Source organism: Pezoporus occidentalis, unplaced genomic scaffold (assembly GCF_034315485.1).
Source record: "Pezoporus occidentalis ecotype Australia unplaced genomic scaffold, CSIRO_AGI_Poc_V1 ctg39, whole genome shotgun sequence".
NCBI lineage: Eukaryota > Metazoa > Chordata > Aves > Psittaciformes > Psittacidae > Pezoporus > Pezoporus occidentalis.
The window spans coordinates 409,626-433,994 of record NW_026915713.1 but is presented as its reverse complement, the minus strand read 5'-3'; the positions used below and the strand labels follow the sequence as shown (position 1 = coordinate 433,994).

At 36.5% G+C, this 24,369-nt stretch overlaps 1 protein-coding gene across 1 annotated transcript; it reads right to left on the bottom strand.

Moving 5' to 3' along the window:
- Positions 1-1,476: 1,476 nt before the first annotated feature.
- On the bottom strand, positions 1,477-24,026 carry LOC134170803 (vesicular inhibitory amino acid transporter-like). Its single transcript, XM_062632536.1, has 2 exons — positions 23,790-24,026; positions 1,477-3,012 (listed from the first exon to the last, which is right to left on the bottom strand). The coding sequence occupies exons 1-2, from the start codon at positions 24,024-24,026 to the stop codon at positions 1,861-1,863; spliced, it is 1,389 nt and encodes a 462-aa protein (XP_062488520.1). The 3' UTR covers positions 1,477-1,860.
- Between the last annotated feature and the right edge of the window lie 343 nt (positions 24,027-24,369).

The window sequence follows — 24,369 nt, the reverse complement described above, 5'->3', positions numbered from 1 at the left end:
GCTGAGACAGTTTTTACAAAACTCTCTGGACAACCTTCCTCTGTTCTCAGAGATTTATATAGGATAAATAGAACAAATATTGCTCTGGATGTTTATTTATCTGTGGAACTTCTCCACACAAAAAGTAATGATACCCTTTCATTGGCATCATCCAATAATAATTTTCTTCTGACTGCGTCGTAGGGGTAATAACAAACTTTCAATTATTTGAATGAGTAATGTATTTTTGTCATTCTGCACAAAAAGTGACTCATTAAAATACATGCCTCCTATTTGTTTCAGCACAAATCTCAATATCAATAAACTGTTGTGGATTTAACTGCAGAATTGTACCAAAGAAGTGACACAAGTTCTAAGAGACTAGTTATTTCCTCAGTTTTCTTAATATATTTGTAATTATGCAATTAATGTGTTCTAATAAAATTTTAATCACTCTTCCACACTACAAGCATACATTAGAAGGCAAAGAAAGTAACAGGGTGACACGCAAGGTTTACCCGAACTCCTCCAAAGTTTAATTGCATGGTACTCATCATTCAGCAAATTAGCCTTGAGAGGTCACTGTTGCTCATACAGGACAGAATTGTTAATGCTAAGATACTACGTAGAAAAATAATTCAGTTATGTGGCTACTACTGGGCTTTTTACTCTATAATACCGTCTTATCTTTACATGTAAAGACTTTTTCATATGATGCAGTAGAAGGTTGAGTGAAATTGTTCGTAGTGAAAATGTAAACTTTATTCATTCAAATCATTACTTTAATTAACTAATATAACATAGTACAATAACATGATATGTATTCATTAGAGTACTCTGATTAGATTGCTGCTTCTTATAATGTTTTATCACTAACGTGAAATACATTACAATGTTGATCTTTTCATTAAGCCAGTATCTTTAAAAGCTAAAGATCTAGGAAGTTGTACAGGAAGTTAACTGTGTGTCTGTTTATTGAACTTGATTTACTTCATTGAGCTTTTGATATCATCAGATAAAATATGAAGATCAAAGAAATTTCCTGCCTAAGGGAGAAAGTGAACTGCATATTAACTTTCTCATGCTACCAATGGGACTTCTTGTAAACCAACCAATAGAATAACTGCATTGCAGAGGCATGAATCTTTGGAATTAGACTTGCAGAAGAGCTGCAGTCATTGGTTATAGCTTCTTTCAGAACAAATTCCCTTTTCTGTGACTGTGAGCTGTTAGGATGCCCATTTTACTCTGACTTTATTTGCATTTGAGCTCATGATAAAATCAGGCTTTCAAAGCTGTTGTAAACAGTTCTCTTTTTGCTTACTCATTTAAAATACAAGTGGTAGAACTTATCTTACATAAAAAATTGAATTCACTGATTTATTCTCTTCAGAAGTTAAATTACATTCTGCCAATAATGTGAAGTCATACCTCATCTGTTTGCAATGATAGCTCTCACAAACTCTATCATACTATGCTACTCTATCATATCTAGATTTGATAGCTTTGTGACTGAACAGTATCTAACCCTGTGAGAAATTCTGGTTAAATCGGTGGGACCATTTGCAGAAACCATTTTAGGGTGGCATGTCATGTATGAACAAAACCATATAGGATTAGTTTAAAATTAGTTTCATGATAAACCACTTCAAAACCTTTTTTCCTCTCAGTATTTTAGATAGGGGCAATTTTGTACTTTTTGGCTATGAAGGTTATTTTCCAATTTGCTTTGAGCCACATACTTATACAGTTAAAACACTGATGCGGCAAACATTTAAGCATATACTTATTTTTTCCTAGTGACAAAATACCTTATATACTGACTAAAAGTGTAAAAGCATTTACAAGATTTGGGCCTTATTTGGATTTCTGGAAATCTTTTTACACTCCTCCAAACACTTTGAGCAGCCTTTTTATTGAGCAAACTATGCCTGCAAGGCTACAAAGGAAACCCAAAGTAAAAACAGAGATATCTGCACATTTCTCTAAGAAGGATAGTTTTTTCCATTTAAGTTTTAAATGGAAGAGGGAAGGAAGAAGAAAAGTCATAGCAGCACCTGTTACACTGCCTGTTAAACCCATCAACATGGCAAAATGCGGTACAAACACGGCCATCATCAGAGTTAACAGGAGAAATAAGCCTCTTACACCCAGAGAAAATAGTAGAGATCTGTATTTGGAACGGTTTTCTCTAGCAATACAAGCATACACAATTTCTGTGGCTGCAAAAAAGGGCAAAGGGTAAGAAAGAAGAGCCTTGGCTAAGAGACACAAATTCACTAGGGTTTCAAGAAATGATGGCAGGTTGTCAGTAATAATTTCCTTTGTCTCTTCACCCCAGGTCAAGAATGCTGTCAGTGCAAAGGTTGTTTTCAAGACACAAGCAAAAAGGTGAGTCCAATTCAGCATACAACTAAATTCCCCTGGGTTTTTCATGTTACCTTCAAGTGTGGGAAGGAATATTTGTGAAGTGTAACTGAAAATGATCAGCCCTACAGAGACCAGGAAGTCCTCAAACTCAATGGAGAGTCTGAATTTTGCCCAGGACCACTGATGTATTTGTGTGAGACAGTAAGTCATTACTACAAGTATTATAATGAAATGGACCAGGGAGCAAAGCTGGCTGAGTTTGGAAACAATTTTGAGAGTTTTGATAAATACACAAGGCAGCAGTGTAACAAATGCAATTACAGACCAAGTTTTCTCAGTCACTGGTACATGTGGAAAACTATATGACAGCAAGTTCGCACTGACAACCAGATACAAAATACATGTCATGATTAGTTCCATCACCTGGGTTACGTTGACAACTATGCCACCTAGTTTGGGAGGTAGCCTTTTACAGCAGGCATTTGCAATATCTTCATTTGTGTCTCTCACTCTTATCAGTTGCCCATCTTCATTTTCTTCATACAGGCAAGCGATTAGAATCTTGCCTGTGTAACAGCATAGTGCTGCAGCCAAGATAATAAGAAACAGGCCACTGTATCCACTGTGGAGAAGAGCATACGGCAATCCTAGGACAAATATTCCCTGAAGAAGAAAAAGAAAAGATAGCACAAAATCTCTGAAGCAGAATGTTCACTAGAAGGTGCACTCCCAAACCTGACCTCCACTGAACATTGCTTTTACCTAACTGCATGGTGGAAGTACTACTACATTCAGCTAAGTAAGTAACAATCATAAGAAATGTGTTTATTAATGATAAATGAAATTATCAGGAAAAAGGACTGTTCCTATAAACCCACATATAATGATAAACTAGGAAAAAGAGAATGTGCCTGAATGATATAGTTAGGTTCCTAGTTAACATTTAACACTAGTGTGATTAGAAGCACAATTTAGAAGGTTCATAGGCAGTTATTCAGTCAACATGCATATTAATGAAACAGGTTCAATATCCATAAAATTAAGCAACTGTAGCAGCATTTGTACAAGTTTCATTCAAATCAAAAATAGTATTTGTCCTGTTTTCAACAGGGATAGAGATAGTTTTCTTCCCAGTAGCTGGTGCGGAGATGTGTTTTGGCTTTAGTCTGAGAACAATGCTGATAACACACCCATGTTTTAGCTGTTGCTAAGTGGCGCTTACTCTGATCAAGGACTTCTCAGTCTCATGCTCTGTCAGTGAGGAGGGACACGGGAAGCTGGGAGGAAGCAGAGACAGGACACCTGACCCAAACTGACCAAAGAGGTATTCCATACCTCAGCACGTGATACCCAGTATATAAACTGGGGGCAGTTGGCCAGAAGCCTCCAATTGGTGCTTGGGAATGAGATGGGTATCGGTCAGTAGGTAGTGAGCAAGTGTATAGTGCATCATTTGTGTTCCCTGAATTTTGTTCCTCATTCTCTCTTTTTCCTGTATTTTTGTTGTTATTGTTGTTGTTATTCTCATTATGATTAAACTATTCTTATCCTGACCTGTGGGTTTTATCTTTTTCCGATCTCCTCCCCATCCCACTGAGGGGGGAGGAGGGAGTGGCTGCATAGTACTTAGTAGCTGGCTGGAGTTAAACTACAGCAGCACTGTTGATAAATACAGTAATGACAGTTGTCTTCTGTCTAAAAAGTTTTAACAGACCTCTGGAAAAAAATTGCCATTAGAATGACATCACAGTTTGCTTGTGTTTCCTCTGCGGTTTCTGTATGCCACATGCAACCTTTGCTCTTGCTAAGTATATTACTAAGGTGATTCTTCTCACAGCTGAGATTCTGGACTGTTTAACTTATTTAGGTGTTTAAATATACATATACATATATATACATGTATACATATATGTATATATACATATATATACATAAATATACATATATATACATATAAAACATATAGACATAATTTTCACTAAACAGTTTCTGAAAGAAACAGGATTATACTTGTTTTATCCAGTAAAAAAAAAAAATTGGCATTTTAGTTTCACAGAACACTGTATTTCTTTGGGTTTTTTTTTTCCCCTCTTTCTTCTCTGTATTTAAGGACAAATGACACTTTTATGTGGTTTCATTTCCATCAGCACAAGACCAACAAAACTCTTGAACAATAGCTATTCAAAAAAGTTCTAATTTAAGAAAGATGCTTCTGTGACATTTCTGAGAACTGAAATTAAGCAATACAAATTAATCAGACTGGTCAGGTTATGTTTTGCTCTTGGTGACTGAAGAAAGGTAGGGTGGAAGCAAAATACAGTTAACTAGTTCTACAGAAGTTTTAACCTCAATATTTCTTACAGCACCAATGACATGATGAAATATGAGCATTTGTGCTTGTGTTTCCTATTCCAGCCTGGCAGCTGACTTGATTTGGATCAAAACCATTCAAACTCTGTCTTTTTTTCTGACCAAACCTGAGCAGCCCCATCTCCTCTGCAAAACCCAAGAATCCCTGTCAGAAACAGGCCCCCTCGTAGAAGGGGCAACATACTCTTCTCCAACTTCCTGAGTGGGTAGTGCCACTGACTGCTTTCAGGAGCCCAAGCAGAAGAGGTGAGTTTAATGGTCCAAATCTTCACTGAAGAATTTTCCATCCATAACTGTGGACACAAGGCCATGCAGCAAACAAGTGTTTCAGGCATGCCTCTGTCTTTGGTGTTTTCTGTCAACTTCCCCAGGTTTTGTATCCAGCAGACAGTTTCTGTGAGGACAGTCTAGGAGCCCATCTCTGGTGGAGCTCATCAAGAAGGAAGGTGTTTGTCTTAGCTTTGTAGATTTTATAGCTTGCACCCCACTTCTAAGTGATACAAAGAATCCCAAGCCTCACCCATAAGGAGGGCTCTGAAAAGAAGCAATTTTTCAAACACTAGATAATCACTGATGAGTACGAAGTATTACCCTATTCTTCCAGCCACAGAATAGCAGTGCTTTCCAGGCAGACTGAGGGATGAGCATCAGTCAGAAAAGAAAGATCAGAAATCCTTAAATTAAAACAGTATTTTTTTCTTGAAGTCAGTGAGAAAAATGGAATGCCCATCACATGAATGAGCAGCATTGCCTGTTTCATCCAGGCTTCACTCTAGATGCAGATATCTTCAGCTTTCAGCTGAATTAGAGCTGCAAGAATCATACTAAATACATGCCCTAGTATATTTTGATCAAAAAGTCTATGCCTTTATGTACTGAAAAAAAGTACCTCAGTTATTATTGCTGATATAATAATGAAGATACTGATTAGATATCTATTTTGGTTGTTTTCAAGGACTTCGTTTACAGAAATGCTTTTCTAGCAGGTCACAGTCACAGGTGCCATTTCATTTAGGAGCTGGGATATTTACCTACACAGCTTGAATCACCCAAATCTCCTCACTGCTTAGGTCCACTCCAATGCAGGTCTCATGACCCAATTAGCTTGCAGTGTAATTAGCCTTTCTTTTGACATGTACTTCATAGAAGTGTTCAAAATTCAACCTTTCTGCCATCTAGCAATCTACTTTGTTAAAAAGACAAGATATGTGGCTGTATCCAGACTGCAGGTAGCATACATGTGGCAGCAGCTTTTGATATCATGCCATTTTTAATCATGATTTTCACTGACTGACCTAGAGAACAGAACATGATTTATTTCCTATGAAAACATTCTTTGGAAAACATTTACATAACAGACTGAGTTTAAAAGCATCACAAATAAAACAAGTCTATGAAGGAATCAGGAAGATAAAAGCCACAGAGTAATCTTCCATATTAACATAAGAACAGCGATGTTTTCTCAATTTCTTGCAGGTTGTAGCAAGCTTATGTTATTTGTTCTGTACTCGCAGCATTATTATTTTTCCCCTTAACCTGCATTTGGGAGTTCAAATGGTATCTCTTGACCCAAAGGGTCACTGTATAATTAAACTGCAGCAAAGTGTCAGCATAAGCCTTACCCATACAGTGGCTTACTCCCCTGCTGAATTTAGTCTATTAATGTTTATAAGACTACCCTCAACTTAAACTAAAGCATAAGTCTTCCAGAGACAATATCAGAGACAGCCATTTACAGTCCTCCCCACAGGTGTCTGCTTTTTCATGCTTAATTTTCAGTTTAATCAGAGCATAACATAATTCTAACCTCTGACATTTCCTTACTGTCCTTTATCACAGCTCAGCTTGAGAAGTGTGTTATTTGTCATCACTCCATCCATACACGTATAAGAAGGGACCCTCAGGCTTGCCCAGCAGGCTGTATCATCCTTTGTCTTCCAAGACGTTTGCAAGACATGAGTATTTTACCTCTAGACTAAGGATGGAAGCAGACTGTTCTTTGTCAATGAATGGATACATGCGCCTGGGTGGAGGTGCTTATCAAACATCCAGAGTAGTCTTCACCACAGGTAGCTGGGCCTAGAAAGAAGAAAGGGCTGAGGGCTAAAGTAGTGACCAGGCTTTGAAGAAAAGTCAGGGACAACAGCAGAAAGGGCATGTAAGGAAAGGTCAGTCTCAGCTAGAAGCTATTTATTATCCTTGTCAAAATAGCCCCAAGCAGAAACCACCAGGTACAGAAGCTACCACCGGAAATTACCAATCCACCTACAATACAAAGCAAGCAGATAAGGATTTCAAACTTACATCTGCACATTAAAACATTCTGGCATTTGTTAATGGCTTGACTGTAATAATTGAACTACGTGGGAGTGTTTCCCACAGTAGCAAGGCTGGCTGCCTGTTTAAAAACACCAGTTATCTGGATTAGTGTAGAATGCAAAAAGTGGGCCTTCTGCCATAATGTCAGTCTTTGACGCTACTTTACCTCAGGGCAAGCACCTCCCCAGGGAATAAAATGTGTTTAGAAAAATGCATAAATTAGCACTTCCAAACACTCTGAGATGATATAAAAAATCCATAATGTTCAGTTTTAAGTAGTTTTTTACTTTCTTTAGTTCTTTAGTACCAGGTAAAAAGCTTCATTTATAGGCTGTTTTAACCTGTAATGAGACTTTGGAAAACAAAGCTGATTGAAAGGTAATTAAAAAATAAAGATCAAATCATAGTCAGAGTTGAGACATTCTAAAAGACAATAAAATAAAATTAAGTAAAAAGCAATACTAAAAAAAACAAGAGAAACATTTCACCTTAAGACTTACTCATATGGGAAAATAAGAAATTAAGAAGAATTTAACTGAAAATTATTCAGTTAGTACAGCTCTCCAATATGCAGAACACATGCTAATATGCCAGACTGCTGAATTAGCTCTGATTGCTTTTCTCACCATCTGTAGTTACTCTACTAGAACAGTTCATTTAAGCCTGTTTTCCCAACTCTGTATTGGATTCTCTGCATGAACATGGGTTAAGCATATAAACTATACCAGAAATCCTCCTTCATGGATCTTCTTGGAAGAGTAGGGAGATAAATTAAAAAACCCTGCTTCACAGTACAGTTCCACAAAATAATTTTCTTGTTTAGCATTTCTTATAATTTAAAATAAATAATTTTCTTGAACTGATGCAGGTCTGTGTTGGTGTAGTATTTATGTGAAGATACGACTTTATCATCACTAGATTAAAAATACAGCAAATCCCTTAATCTTATGTCACAATAACATAACTACTTGCTTACTGACCTCCATGGTGTTTTTCCCTTCTCAGACACCCCTGTGATCAATGCTGGTTTTGTATCTATCTTCTTCCAGATGACTATTGACTACACTGAATAACACTGGACCAGATGCCAATTATTCTACTAGATAACCTGCTAACCTTAGTAGAAGTTTTGACAACAGAAACATGTTGACAGTTACTTTTTTTGGATCTGTAATTTAGGCAGCTGATAATCCATTTAAGATATATTCTATTGTTACACTATTTTAAAATCAGAATGTTGTGTATTAATGTGTCAAAATTCCTTTAAAAAGCTTAAATATATTATCTTTCACTGTCTATATTACAATCTCATCAAAGAATTATATCAAGTGTGTTTACTAAGGATTATAAGGACTCTTTCTCCAAACCCATAATGATTTGCATTAATTATAGTCCTAACTTTTTATTCTGTATCAATTAAAGTCTGTATTAACAATTACATTCTTTTTCTCAGCATTGTTGCTAGGTTTCACTAGTTAGGATTGAACTGGCTTTTAAAATATTGTAATGATATCCATAATCTTCTGAATATTCCATGTGTAATAATGATTGAATAAGAGTACTATTGGGTCAGATGTATCTTTTGTTACACCTCCCAAGTGCAAACTTTCTGGGCATTCTGCTCTCAAAATATTAATGAGATGAATGTTAACATCCATTTTAAATAGTAACTGTAGTTTTCCAATAGTTAATTCTCCAAGTCCAAGCTTGGAAAAAACAGGCACCTCAATTTACATCTCACACCTATATTAAGATAGGTTGTTAGCTCAGCTGAGACAAATTTCCTGTCAGATATGCCTGTTTCTTTTTCTGGGCAAGAGAATATGTACACAATGTATTGTAGTTAACTTCTAAATGTCTTCTGCAAAATAGCGTGATTCCCATCCTGAAAAATTAAAAAATGCCTATTGCTCTCCTGTACTAAAAGCACATCCTCCTGATTTTCTACAGACTACTTATGAAGCTGCATCTTTTTTTCAGAGCCAAGAACAATTTTAAATCCTTCTACTGATAATGTAGGAAATAAGTGTAGCACAATTCAGTGAGAGAGCTTAGAGAAGTGGAAGGTGATCTTACATTAGAAAATCTGTTTATTTCCCACTCTCGCATCCACATACTCAACAGCACTGTGGTGTATGTCCTAGTGGCTCGGTGAGAATCACTTTTATGTACCAAGGAGGACAAGGCATGCTGGCAGTCAAGGGCTCACCATGTCTGTGTTGTTCATCTTGGCCAGTGATGACCAACGGATTTTGGATTTGCCTTCTATAGTCTTCTGGAATGGATTCAGGTTTGGATCTTTTTCTCATATCTTTTCTCACCCCTCATATATATTAGGCAAAATACCTGAGTTTCACAACACTCTTGTTTTCCTTATCGGCATGTGTTACAGATACCGTCCTCTACTTCATTCCCATAACTCTTATCTACGGGTCAGTTTTTCTACCTTCCCATTTGAAGGAAATCACGTACATGGTGCTCTGTAGCAGGTAATGCATACTTTCCCTTTTAACTTTATTCTGCTGTTTCTCCTAGTGCTCTTAAACAAGTATAGACAGTCACATATAGAGGCACACTCTTCCATTCATATTTAATTTATACAACTATTAGTATTTCTGTTTCAAATTTTTACACTAACCCTACCTAGGTTTTTTGTTGTTTTTTTTTTTCCCTGATGCCTAAAAATTGTTTTCTTACTGTCTTAGTCCCTGTGAGATATATCTTTTTCCCTAGTGTTTTTTGGTTCCTTTAGCTCTTTGCTATGCTTCATTTATAATTTATAATTCACAATTTTTACTCTCACTCTCTTTTTCTCCCTTTTTTTATTTTTAAAAATTTATTTTAATTGATATATTCGCTTTACACCTGAAGTAGGAGGGCTTGTAGCACACAGGCATACTATTTCTTAATTCTGAGATGTGGCTTCTGGACATCTCATAAATTCTTGTTAAACAACTTTCAAATTGCTTTCACAATTGGCTGTCTGTATTTATTCTTCCTAAACAATTATCTCTCATAATTTTCTCCTGATTTGTAAAACTCTCTCTTTTTGAAGTACAAAGTATATATATTATTGTTCTCTGTTTTCTCATAATGAATATAATTAGATCCACTGGTCTGTTCATCTTCATTCAATGCAATGAGGCTCAGAATAGGACTACTTTATGCTAGGTTCAATACCTTTTGTGTTAGATAATTATCATCTATAATTTTTAGAAACTCTAATGATGTTTTACTACAGACTGCACACAAAGTCCAGTATAGGTCTTTAAAACTGAAGTCAACAAGAAAAATGCAATTTTTTCTTGTTGACAATAGCTCAAACTCAGAGAAACATCTCTCTAACATAGAGTGCCACCCTCACTTCTTTTACCTACTCTTTTTCTGTAAGCCTGCTTCAACTAATTATTATTAATTTCCAGTCATGTAAATCATCCCACCATGTACTTGCAATATCAGTTATATCCTATTTCTTCTGAGCAGTGAGAATTTCTGGTTCCCTAGATGGCTACACAAACTCCTGGCACTGCTCTACAGGAACCAGGAAAAGAATTCATCTGCTTTCCCACTTGCTTCATGTTTGTTTTTTTTTTTTTTTCACAGCTCAGCTGAGTTTGAATTCAAAAAATACTACAAGCTGTTCTGTGGAAAACTTCAAATATTGTCCATGGCCTGTATGACCTTAGCAGCAGATCGATCTCTTTGAATGTCTCTTTCAATGTCAGTGAAAACTCTTCCTTTAACTTCAGGGATGGTTGGATTAAACCCCAGCAATCTTGTTTTTCATGATTTTTCTTATTCTTTCTCTCTGCCAATGCCAACCTGGTTTAGCTGCAGGGAGGAAAGTGGCTAAGGAATTTATTCTGTGATTAATGCCTGCAATCACCTTATATACCAAAATAAACTTTTAAAGTGTTTTTATGTCAATCCTTCCAGTCTCATAAGCAGAATATATGGCAGATAGACTGCTCAGGAGATGTTGTGATAAGCTAAGCACATAAAGAAGTTAAATGGGCTGCTCTGCAAAATGAATGTGTCCATTTGACTGACAGAAGCCACTCATTTTATTCTCCTTTTAGTGACCAGATTAGTCTTAAAAATCTCCTACAGATCAGGAAAGGGAACAGAGGAAAGAAATTATCTCAACAAAAAAAGGAATTGCTCTATGGAGTGTGACAGCTGATCCTGTTGGCTTTTCTATTGGTTTAAATATTTGTTCTAAAACCAAACTAATATGCTTGATACTTAATTCTGCACGGTTTGATGGAAAATGTTAGTTTGCATAAATTCAGAGCTGCCTGCAATAATGCACTAAATCACACAAAGTAAATCTCCCAAGCAAATTACTTTTTAAGAAAACATATTTTGCTTGGTCCCAGAGGAGAAAGCAGGCTTTGGTGAAAGAATGAGGGCTTTTATTATGTGTTATGTAGCTGAGAGGAAAAATAGATAAAAAAGTAAGGCAGTCTGAAGTAAACCAAACATTTTGAAAGCTATAATGGTAAGCAACATGGATTCACTGGCTGCTTACTTATTTCTCACATTATAGCTCATCGCACATTCTCAGGTTTTCACCTGAAGGCAGGCAAGTGCTCAGAACATCCAGTACAGCCACATGCAAGTGAGTTTCCATGAAAATGTGGTCAAATACCTTGAGGGGAGGGAGAAAGGGAACTTTGAGAGCCTAGAAGCAAAGCAGTGGGAAGCCAAAGAACTTACATTTGAGTGTGAGCTGACATAACAAAAGGAAGAGTTGAAGTGCATAGAAAGTTCAAACCTTCTGGCTGGAAGAAAGCATTTAGCTTGTTAGGAGCTTTTCTTGAATGCTGCCTATATGGGACAAGACACAGTTCTTGTTACTTTTGACAAGTAAGGCTGAAAAGGAAATGGGTAAAAAACCCAAACCCATATTACAAAGAACTTTGCCCTGGAACAAACCTTATGCACCTCTGAGAGGTGAAAAAGAAGACAGATTACATCTTCTGGAAGCTGCGTTATATTTTCTGAAAACTGGCACAGGATTTGTCATGACTACATGCTGAATAAAAGGTGACTGAATCCTCCCCTGGCTAATATTATCCTGTTCTTTCCTCACCACAGACCCAGACACTGATTTTAGGTGGACTTTTCCTCAAACAACAATGGCTCCCAGAGCACATCATATAAAGGGGAAATTTGTCTTAGAGCACTGCCTGGAGAGAATACAGTTAATAGCCTGGATGAAAGACATAAATAGTGGCATACTATTTTTCTTTTTTTGGTCTCTAGAAATCGGTAAACTGATACTGAGTATTGCAGTATATTCTTCTGAAATATGTGAGAAAAGATGCTGTCTTACAATTAGGCTGGGTATAGACAGCAAATCTCTACTGTCATTCCTCTCTTAACCTGAGTTAAACTTCAGTGGCACCCCTGGAGGCTTCTGCCCTTAGGATAAAAGATGCAGCAACTGATTTTTATGGCTGATATTTCAACATGCACAGATAAAGATGAAGTTGAGGTAGCAAATGAATTCCCATAATGAATAGGTGTCTCCTATAATGACATTAAAGATCACATCATTCTTAAAATTCAACAAAGTAGAATAATTACCCTAATTTTAAGTAGATTAGACAAACATTCCCAAATATGTATAATAAAGAGAAAGACTGAAGATCAGAAAAGAAATGTGACTGTGTTTTCCGGCATTCCCTGAGTAGTGAGCATAAAAGCAAAGCTATTTAAGCTCTTCTTTAACAAAAAATAAATTGTGAATGTACTATACAGTTATACATTGTGAAACCCAGCATATGGCATATAAAGTGCATGCTGAAGATGCCTTTTTGAGGTCTCCAGATGTAAAATACTTGAAGTATTATTACTTGAGGAGGTATTTCTCATTCTGTTTGTACAGACTGTGACACAGAGATTCTTGACCTCTACTGGCGCATGAACAGAAGTACTGGAGTTATGAAGTCATATTCCTCTTTTTGTGGGTTTTGGTTTTGTTTTGTTTGGTGTTTTGTTTTGTTTTGTTTTTTTTTTCTAAATTTTCTTTTTCTTTTCCTCCCTTTTTAAAACATATTTTCTTGGTTTGCAGCCACACTGGAAAGACTTCGAGACAGGATGCTGTCTGGAAACAACAGCCGAGGATCTCTGGACTAACAAACTGGGGACCTTGATTATTCATAACTTTTAAATGCAAAAATCTATTCATGAATAGAGAGAAACCTACTTATTTCATTATTAAAACAAAGCCAGTTTAGTGATTGCTGTAAAAGTTTGTGCATTTTTAAAATATTTTTTTTTTCTTAACCTGATCCCAGTGCAGGAAAAACTCCTCAGCTCTATTGGATCTCTCCTTTGTTCATACTTCAGTGTTGCGAGCTGTAGTGATTTCATGTTCGAGAAATGTATTTTAAGACCGCATCTATTTTCTGTTCCTTTCTTCTAAACAATTTTCATTTCTCACATTCAGATTTTTAGGCCAAATCGCGATTTTTTCATGAGGTGAAATAAATGGATTTTAGGTGAAAACTCAATGACTGCTACTAAAGTCACCAAAGTGACTGCTTGCTTTGAGGTCTTGTACTCAGGGAAATGATCACTTCTTAACATCTATGAATTGGATTAATCTCACCAAACTTCTTCGATTTAAACCAAACATTTAATGAATCAATACACACAGTAACAGAAAAGACATACATGACCAATCTACCTTGCTTTGGTGCATGCTTATTAGGAATGGGATTCTTAACTTCACCTATCTAAATACAGCAAAAAGTAAAGCTAATCTGCTACATCTGGAAAAGCAGTTACTGGAAATGATGGGTAGAAAGAAGGATCACTGGAGGACTATTAATTCCAACAGTATAGGGCATTTATTTTAGGATTTGTGAATCTCCATCAGACATGCTTATCACTCTATGTCATCTGTAGAGTCAGATGAATTCCTTTATGAAGGATGTGAGACTGTGAGGTGCCCTGGAAAAGGAAAGGAAGAGCAGCAAGCTGGGTAACTTGGTAATGTGACTGTACCAGGGTAGCCAGGAACAGGTGGAAAAGGTGTCACCAGCTAAACTGGAGAATACTAGGATATCAGGCTGTGAAACATATGAGGTAGAAACAAGGGGTAGGAGAATACGATGAGCAACAGTCTTTGAGGAAAAATAACAGGATTTCAGAAATATCTAACTATATGCATAAGCAGAAAGCTAGAGGGAAAGTATACATTATGCAGCTGATTATCCTTTCTGATTGGAAAAGGAAACTTTCAGGGGTGGAATGGCAGCTGCTCACAATTTAGGAGACAGTAAAGAGCTTCTAAAATCCCATCCAAGCAGCAGAGGGAAGCGTACAGTTTTCTTCAGGTATATTATTTTTAATTTGAGAGGACAACAAACAAAAGTACAAAAGGAAGAGCTCTGAGAGCAGCTGGCTTCCCAGCAAAAGTGAAAAAAGTCAGCAGGCAAGCAGAAGCAACAAGAGCAGGAGTGGAGAATTCATTTTAAACTCCAGATCCCAATTAAAACTTAGAAGAAGATTTTTAAATCCCTTAAGGGAAGGTGGCTGAGGAGATGTCATTTGGAGTTGCAGAAATCATGCAGACAGCGAGACAAGGGAATGGCTTTAAAATGTGGTGAGATAGAATCGACCTCAGTGCCAACTTCTAAGTAAAATACAAACACTAAAATGAGAGAATCAACCGTCATTATAAACAACAAAATAAGATCACTTCTTATAAGGAAGATAACTTTCTTACAAAAGAAAACTATCTTACATTACATTCTTATGCTCAGATTCACATTTTTCCAAGCCTCAGTAGAACGAACTATTAATAGTTTCTGAAATACCCAGTTTTAGTTTAAAATAATCAAACTACATTGGGTTTTAAAAGAGGGAAAAAAAAAAAAAAAAAAGCCCTGTGTATCGGGGAGGAACTAAACTAGCCTGAATCAAACACATTTCTAGAGGGGAAAACAACAGTAAAAACCCCTGTACATGGAAACACCCATGTACTGTAAAGGCAAAGGCTGAAGCTACCATTGCTACTGATAACATAACCAGAACACTGCTTGCTCTAGGTACCTACAAAACATAATCTACTGGTGCTGTTATTTGTGTCAGTTCAAGAAATGGACTGAGAGAAATCAAAATGGATAGCAGAGTATGTGTATATGAGCTGAAGTGAATGTTTCTTCTGACTTCTATGTTTACATTTTTAAGAAGTAAATATTAAATTTGATTTTTTTTTGTTAGCTATTTAGTGAACTCAGTGTTATACATATGGCAAAACTAGTGCCACTGGCCAAGATTACAGAGAAACATTGCCTCCCAAGAAACATGGTGTGTGTGGGGAGAAGAGGGAGGACACATGCAAATAGAAGTCAATATCTTTTATATGGCTTTCGGACAAAATATTTTATACAGCTTACTGTGCTAAAACTGGGTTATAACATATCGTCTTCAGTACCATATGTAATCAATGTTTAGGGCTTTCTATTTTCTCAGATAGCTCCATTTGTTCATTCAGACAGAGCTTGTGCCATTTCAGTGAATCTCATGCTGTCAGAAATTACACACATGGAAGTAAACTGTAGATTAACCATCTATGAGTTTTATAGAAGAAGCTTTACCATTTGGAAAGTCTGTTAGAAAAACATTACTATTTCTGATTCTATCAGTACATTATAACAATTCAGATGTCCTTACTTTCAGTACTGAATTCTCATATACACCTGCAGATGTTGAGCCTTATTTCCTTGATACCTGTCAACCTTTATTCTTTCATGAAACCTGAGGCTCACTCTTTCTTTTTATGAAAAAAAAAAAAAATGAGCTCCGGTCTGAAAATTTGCTAATGGAAGTGAAGGAAGTTTATAAAAACCAAGAAAGGAATGCTGACAAAAGATTTTACTTTCTGCTGCCTGTCACTATGTTCTTGCTGTCTTGGGAGGGTTGGGAGAAATTATATGTCTAAATACAGTTTATTAAAGCAAATTTACTGAGGTTACACACCTCATAAATTTAAGAATAGGGACACAAAGAACACTTTAAAGAAGAATATTTTCCATCAGTGATACCTGGTTAATGGTATGTGCTATACAGAGGCACGAGTGTACAAATTATCTCAGCTGGAGAAGGGTGATAAATAATTATAATAGGTAATTTGGGCTTTGTTTTGAAAGACAACTGTTAAACATACCAGCACAACAATAAAGTAAGCAGATAGATACAGAAGTTCAGAGTTGACTAATAATAGTGTTTTTAAATCCCATGTGACCTGCCATGGATTAAAAAAGGAGAAATTATACCATCTGTTTTCATTCAGGTTGTTAAAGGTGATCTCAGGGATTGATGAGACCAAAAACCATGGTAGATTAATTTATTTTAGTGTAGCGGGAACATACACCAGCTATTCCTTTCACCTGAGGGAGCCAGAGATCCTTGTTCTGCAACAAGTGATAGCACATTAGATTCTCCCATGGAATAAAGTGATCATCGTTTTCAAGCGGCTGACAGGTACTTGATCCTGTTTGGTAACATATACTGTTTAAAAGGGTATAATTTTCACAACGCTACTATCCATTTATGTTCGATATAATGGTTATGTCATTCTCTTTCTTGACCATCAGGATTTTTAAGATGGAATGACCATTTTAATGGCTGAATATTCTAAAAGTACTCTTTTCACATTTGTCTGCTGATTTCTCTTGTGATCCGCCCCTACAATGGGTCTCAATAGCAAGGGGAATCCATTCTATACAGAAAAAAAATTAAAGGAAATTGAATCAAATATCCAACTGGTGTATCACAGGCCACCTTTGAACAATCATTTTGTAAAGAGTTTCTGTAAAATAGAAATAAATTGTTTTCATTATTGGAGGTCCTGGAAGTCCTTTACTGGAATCTCATTCTGTAGGGCACTGTGCAAGCAAAGTACAAAAAGATGGTCACTTCTCCAAAGAATTAAAAATCTACAGTTAAGATAACAGGAAACAAATACAGGCAGACAGCAGAGTAAAAGCTCTGTTTAGCTGCTTCCACTGACTGCGGAACAGACATACCAATATTTTATGTGGGCAGCAGGGGGATCCAAACAAGATGTGAACTTGAGTTGGCCCAGGAAAACACACTCTGCTGTCATTGCACACTGCTGCAGGCAGTGAATGGTGTGGCGTCTATCAATTGGCAGTGTCTATCAATCAGCAGTGTCTGTAGCAGCCCTCAGAGCCTGAGTCTGCTGCAAGTGATGACCTCAGGGAGGAAGGCATAAGGCAGAAGTTCAGGAGAGACCACCAGCATTTGTTTTGTTCCTCATTATGGACAACAGCATAGAGCACAGGAAGCTGGTCATGACCTTGTGTATTAATTAATACTTTTCCTTATGAAAAATTCCTGCAATGAAAAATACAAATATAGGGGTGTCGCATGTATGGGCTTCTAGTTATCTACCTACCAATGCAAAAGGTTTTTTTAGACAAAACACCCCCAGGGCAGGCCATCCCCTGGATGGTTTGAAGGTTTCCTAATGATGAGAGAAATAGAGGTCTGGGAGGCAGATACACAATGTTCAGGTTTCTAAAGTGTTACTTGCATATACCATTTATTTTATATATGTCATGGGGGAAATGCAAACTGACACACCCTTTTTGCAAATATATGTTAATGTGCCTGTGAATAATACCTCTGTCACTCGGCAGGGTGTCTATTAAGCTGGTAGTAGTTGGCCCTTTTTTATGTTCAAAATATTTGTACAAAAAAAAATTTGATCAAAAACATTTTTATGTTCAAAAGCCTATTTTTATGTTCAAAAATGTGATTAAAATATTCCTATTAAAATATTTCAAGGTCCTCTTGTAACTCTCTTGCAACTCATCTGTTAGGAAATTTTGGGCCCATAGTGTGGGTAAACATAATCTAAGGACTACTTTAACTTCTAAAGATTTTTAATAAGTCATTTTAACACCTAGAAGGCTGCAAGAATTGCAGTGTTTTGATCCGTTACTTGTGTAACCCATGTACCTGTTTCTGGGATGCTTCAGGAGCTAGAATGGTGCTCTCTGAACCAATTGTCCATATACTGGCATTGTCTGTATGTCCAGGGAATAATTTGTGAAGTAGTTATATCACAGCTCCTACTTTCTGGCAAATCTGACACAGAGGGGCTATGGAAAACTGATTTGCCACTCCTAACATTTCCATAATTGTTACAGTAGAATATGCTGATGTAAATCCATTCAATGCTCCCTCCATCTCTTCATTGCCCAGATGATGTGACAAACAACATAAAATGCAAAACCTACAAAACAGCAACTTAAATCCCATGAGAACAATCCAAATATCTCTTCCTAGAACAAGAATCAAATTTTAGATGAGCCATCTCTCTATGTTTAGGAGTTCTGGCTTCATAACATTTTTAGTGTCTGCAGCTGACCAAGGGAAAAGTAGACCGATATGGTGCATTCTCTAATGAGATTTATGGGAATGGTAGTTACTTTTGTAACTTAAAATCAGTCCACTGCACAGTGCTTGTGTGTCAAATAAAGAGATTTCTGTGAAGTAGATAAAATTTCATTGTTGCAGGATAACACATTTTTGATATAAAGCTTCTGTGATAAAAGTAGGGTTGGGAATAGAGCGAATATATACCCTGTATGCAGCCTTTTCTGTGCTATATGAATATGTGCACAAAACTAAAGAAATCTGAGCTGAAATAAAAGGTTACATGAAGTAGTGATGTATGCCCATAATCTTTTTTTTTTTCCTTCAAGAGAAAAATCCAAAGAGAAAATCAAGCCACACACATTAGCAACAGGGTTTTCTTCCCTAAAATACATCTTTTATCAAATGCATCTCATAATGGTGATTTTCTATCATAGGAAAAACAGATCTGAGTTTAGATGACTCTCACTAGGCTCTAGACATTTTTTGGGTCTCCAGTTGTGGCTATGTGGGTTTGTGGTTGCAAACCTATGAAAAATAAATTTGGCCAGTACTGCAGGTGCATTTCCACTAAAATCACATTAATTGGCACTTTTATGTGCACCACAGTAGTCCTACAGTCTTGGAATTTTACTTGTGCTGTGATTATTTGGACTAGCTCCATTTGGAAACTTGAATTACTTACTGGTCTTAGGTTAGACACTAGCATTGGTCATCTCCCTTTAATTCTCAATACTACCTCTTGACATGAAATGCAGAAGTTTATTTCCCTCAGACATTTTAGTCTCTACAATTTAGTTCAGTGTATGACTTTAGCTTCAATGTATAATTCAAGGAATTTACTGCTTTGGGCACCAGAAGGGATTGACCTTTGTTCTCAAGTCTGGAAAATAAATACTTAAGATCAAGTACTGCAGTCAAGATCTAAGTGTCTGTTTAGTTAAATGTGACTAAATTATTCAAGGCTGAGGATGAGAAGATTTGTATTGCTGTACATCTAATGACCTGATGGAGAAAACATTTTGCTTTCTAAGCACAAAAGCGTGTACATATTTATATTTAGAAAATGCTTAAATATCTTGTCAGTAAAGCGTAATGGGAGGGGTGTTTAGCCACCTTAAAAATATGTTTGCCTTTATATCTTCAGGGGCATATCTGCTAATTCTGTTTCTCAACATGACTGTGTTTTCCACTTAAATCTTTGGGAATTGTGGATACTCAAAACTCTAAAGATTCAATCTATATTAGAGAGTTGAAGGCAGGTCACTCAGAGGAAACATCATAGAAAAACAAATATTAACTATGAGATATTCTCAAGTGAATCTTTTAGAGTTAAACAAAAATGAGCCAAATTGGAACCCAATATGGAAATGTATCCAGCACACCGTGAAGTATATACAGACATACACTTTTGGTTTTAAAAATGGTGATCATTGAAGTGTTGAGTCTTTCCTAAACTAATGTACAGTATACAGAAAATAAATATAATGAGCATATTTATAATCAGTACTGTAAGAATTATTTATTATTGACACAATTTAAAATAATTATTAGTAATAGTAATTGCATTATTGTTATTCCTAGAAGCATTCACAATAGACAAGCACCCTATTGTGTTATTCTGATCATGGAACAATAAAATTGCCTCTGCCATAGGTATTTCTAATTTTGTACAACCTAACCTCTGTAAAAGACAGGAGACAAAATGTGACTACAGTGGGTATCAGATGCACATTCAGTATGCTTTGATACGTCATGTTCTACCAAGCATCCAGAGAAGAAATGTATGCTTATATTACACTGTATTTTAAAGATTGTATATGCATCACAATAACAAAAGCACTTTGGAACTGCCTGATAAAGCGGCTGATGTTTTTGCACTTTTAAACTTATTTGTGCACCTGAGACCTATGTGGAGATAGACTCACAATGGTGCAAATTACAGTTATGCTCAGTTGAAGAATATTTCACTTATTGCTATTATTTCACTTCTTCCCTTTGTCTGTCTTGGTTTTTCTCCATTCTTTGTTGTCTTCTACCCCTTCTTGATACTCTAGACTGAATGCCTTTTTCTTCCAATTTTGCTTTCTTTTTCTTGCACAAACATTCTCCATACTGTTTGCAACAATCCTCCTACATGTAGTTGGCAAATAAATAGACTTTATTGTCCTTTGGTTCTGCTGTGAAATGCTGTGCCATTAGAATTTAACTATCTATCTTCTTCCTTTGTGACTGTTGTTTTGCTCATCTATCCAGCACTACGCTGCAAGTTAGCATGATTTTTGTTTTGCCTTTTACTGCTATATACAAACAAATGAAACATGCATCACTCTGCCAGATGATGCCATTCATGTTCCCTTTTGAATCCACTCAGCTTTATGGTCTCTGTCCTTACCTAGATTAACTGGATACAGGTTTTCATTTGCCTGTACAGTGTTGGAATATGAAGCATGCTTCCCTGGAAACTTTAAATGTCTGAAGCAATCATTTACACATACAGCATTGTCACCAAAAGGGCATATATTTTCAGTTGAAGTGAAAACCAAAATAAAAATCTCTACCTGTTTGTTTGACAATATTTGGATTTAAAACACTCTAAGAAAACCCTTGTGTTTCATTTCAGAGACCAAAATTAATTTTTTCCTATAAGAAATCTGGATTGCAATAGAATCTCACTTTTAGACTAACTGTATTCACCAGAATAACAGTTTAGAACACTTCAGAATTCTGCTGAAATATTTACTTCTAATTGCCATGCAAAACACTTCTGCCGTTTCCACTGGGTAGGGCAAAAAGGACTCCATTTTAGCATAGATTCTCCTCACCAGTCAAGAACATTTGGATCGTTTTAATCATTCTGTTCACAACTCTGACTTTCTCCTCAAAGCTATTCATAGGAATTTCTTCAAACTGTTATTTTTTCCTGACAGATGCCCATTCAATATTCTCTCCTCTCTCCTCCTCTCCCCCCTTTGCCCTTCCCTTTCTCTGCTCTCTAGCCTTGTTCCTAAACTGAATGCCAAGGTATTTGGAAATAGGAAAAATACGTACATGTGTACATATGTGTACATATTCACATACTTGCTTACTCACATATGTACCTGGTTTCACAATGTGTTGTTGGGACACTTCAGTTAATGAAACTGCAGCTCCTGTCCTCAGCCTGTTGTAGGAGAAAAACTCCTAAGCTGTAGCCAGCTGCTTTCTAATGCTGATTTCTAAAATATTGCACCAAATGAGATCCAATAGCAGTATGCAACACACAGCATGCTGACAATTTTTACTAAGACTGTAGTTACTGATCTGTTTGGATAATATAGCTTAAAATTGTCCTGGTTTTAAAAAGTCATATGTATGTTTGATTATGTTTTTACTGTCTACTTTTAACTGGAAGCTATAATATTAATAATTAATAGGAATTGTGTACATAACGACATTCAGGAATTTTTAGGCACTTTGATGTTTTTACAGAGGCATTATTACTTTTTTCTTTCAGAAAGAAAAACAATAGGTGAGAGAGAATGTGACTTGCCAAAAGGTCATACCGCAAATATTGACAAAATTGACATTGAATGAAATCTTGGCTTCTGTGAAATCAAAGGCAAAGCTCAGAGAGACAACAGTGGGCTCTCATCCCAGACTCCTGTCCTGACTAGATGCTGCTGAGAAAGACTGAAGATAAAATGTGTTACTAGAATGTAGTTGGGGTATTTTAGAACTTCATGCTTTTATTCACAGCTGAACGCTTTCTGAGTATGATATATTACTGTGCCCTGTTATTGCACTGGCTCTCATGTGGTGGAGCTCATGTTTGAAAATACAGCTGGGTTTGAAATATGTCCTTTTTTTCCTCTTTTGCAGAGCTGAGGGATGAACTGGATACATAAACAAATGTTCATCAGCATAATCACAGACTTGTGTGACACTGGAAAAGTTATTTTTCTGTAATTAAAGTGGGATAAAAAGTTGTCGTGGTTTAAGCCCAGATGGTAACTCAGCACCATGCAGCCACTCACTCACACACACTCCCCTCCAGGCAGGATAGGGAGGAGAATCGAAAGAATGTAAACCCCACAGGTTGAGATAAGAACAGTTTAATTACTAAAGTACAATATAGTACTACCAATAACAATGATAAGGGAAATAACAAGGGAAGAGAATATAAAACTAAGAGGGGAAAAAAAACCAATAAACCCAAGTAATGCACGACACAATTGCTCACCACCTGCTGACCTATATTCAGCCCAAGTGACAGGTCCCTTCTGGGTGCCTCCCCCAGTTTATATACTCACCATGATGTGCTGTGGTATGGAATAGCCCTTTGGCTAGTTTGGGTCAGGTGTCCTATCTCTGCTCCCTACTGGCTTCCTATGCCCTTCCTCACTGACAGAGCAGAAGAGACTGAAAAGTCCTTGATCAGGGTAAGCATTACTTAGCAACAACTAAAACATTTGTGTGTTATCAGCATTGTTCTCAGACTAAAGCTAAAACAAAGCACTGCACCAGCTACTGGGGAGGATAAAAAATAACTGTTACAGCTGAAACCAGGACAAAAGTGTTTAAGTAACAGTTACTGGGACTAGACGTATCTGTGGATACTGCTTTTTTCTACCATGTCAGACAGAAAGCTAGTGGTAACCATAGAATTATTTAAGGAAACGAATCATGAGAAGTGAGAAAAAGAATCTGAAATGTTTAATGCTAAATTTAAGGATACAGAAAGATACTAAAACTCCACATAGAAGGCTGGCACCAAAGGCTTTCAGTCTTTTCAACCTGATTATTTAACATTGACAAGTATTATCACACATCTCATGCTTCATGCTCCAATTTAAATCTAGCCTAACTTACATGTCAGTAAATATATGTCTGACGTCAGTCTGGATCTTAGTATCCTCTTTTTATTAGATATTTACCTCGCGTTTCTATCAAACATCTCTATCACTGCATTCAAATATACTTACTAAAGATAACATGTGCACTTCCACAACAGATGCCATCATCACCATTTCATTTTCACTTGGTGTAAATATTTTTTAAACTTTAGCTAACATATCTTTTTCCCTTCAAAAGTTTTCTCTTTGAAACTTTGGGTTTGTTTTTTTTTCAGAGTGCTAATCTTTCTTCACAAGATTCTGCCTAGCAGAATCTTTCTGCACAAGATTTTGCTAATCTTGTGCAGAAAGGTTGAAATATGTTAGTGATAAATTTATAGAAACCTTTTAGAATATTGGAAAATGATGGTACAGTTAAGAAAAATAAAGCAGGCCAAATGATGATCAGGTTTTTCAAATGTGTTTGTAATGAGTGGGAAAGTAAAAGGTTACCTGAATGGCATTTGTTACATTCCATCCGGCTTCCCAGCTGGTGATCAGTTTGACCTGGGCATGTGGCAGGGGAGCTGGGGACTTGTATTCTGGATCCTGGTGGCAAACGTCAAGCTCAAAGTTCACAGGTCCATCTGGTTTCTCTCTGTCCTTGCTAAGAGCTCTGTTCAGTTCATCTCTTCTAGCAAAATTCACATGCTCTTCATCAGTGTCTAGACAGCTGTCCCATCTCACCATTCTAAAAAAGAGAGATGGTGTTTCCCTAAAGCAGCTGAAAAGAGATGAAAAAGTCTGCTTCAGGTGAGCCATCCTGTATATTAAAGTAAAATCTTTCCTTACATGTCTTTATTGTTTTCAGCACTTGTATATTGTTAAGCCGTTTGTTAGATGAGCCCTGATATTGTAGTTTGTTGTCTTTTGTTCATTTATTTGTGCTGGTTTCAAATGGCAGCTAAGGAAGTATCTCCAACATACTGTCCAGAGTACTCTGCAGTGAGATTTCGGAGTCTGCAAGCTGCAATTTACAATTCAAATCCTTTTTCCTTTTACCTATGATATCCATGAAGATCAGTCATTCATG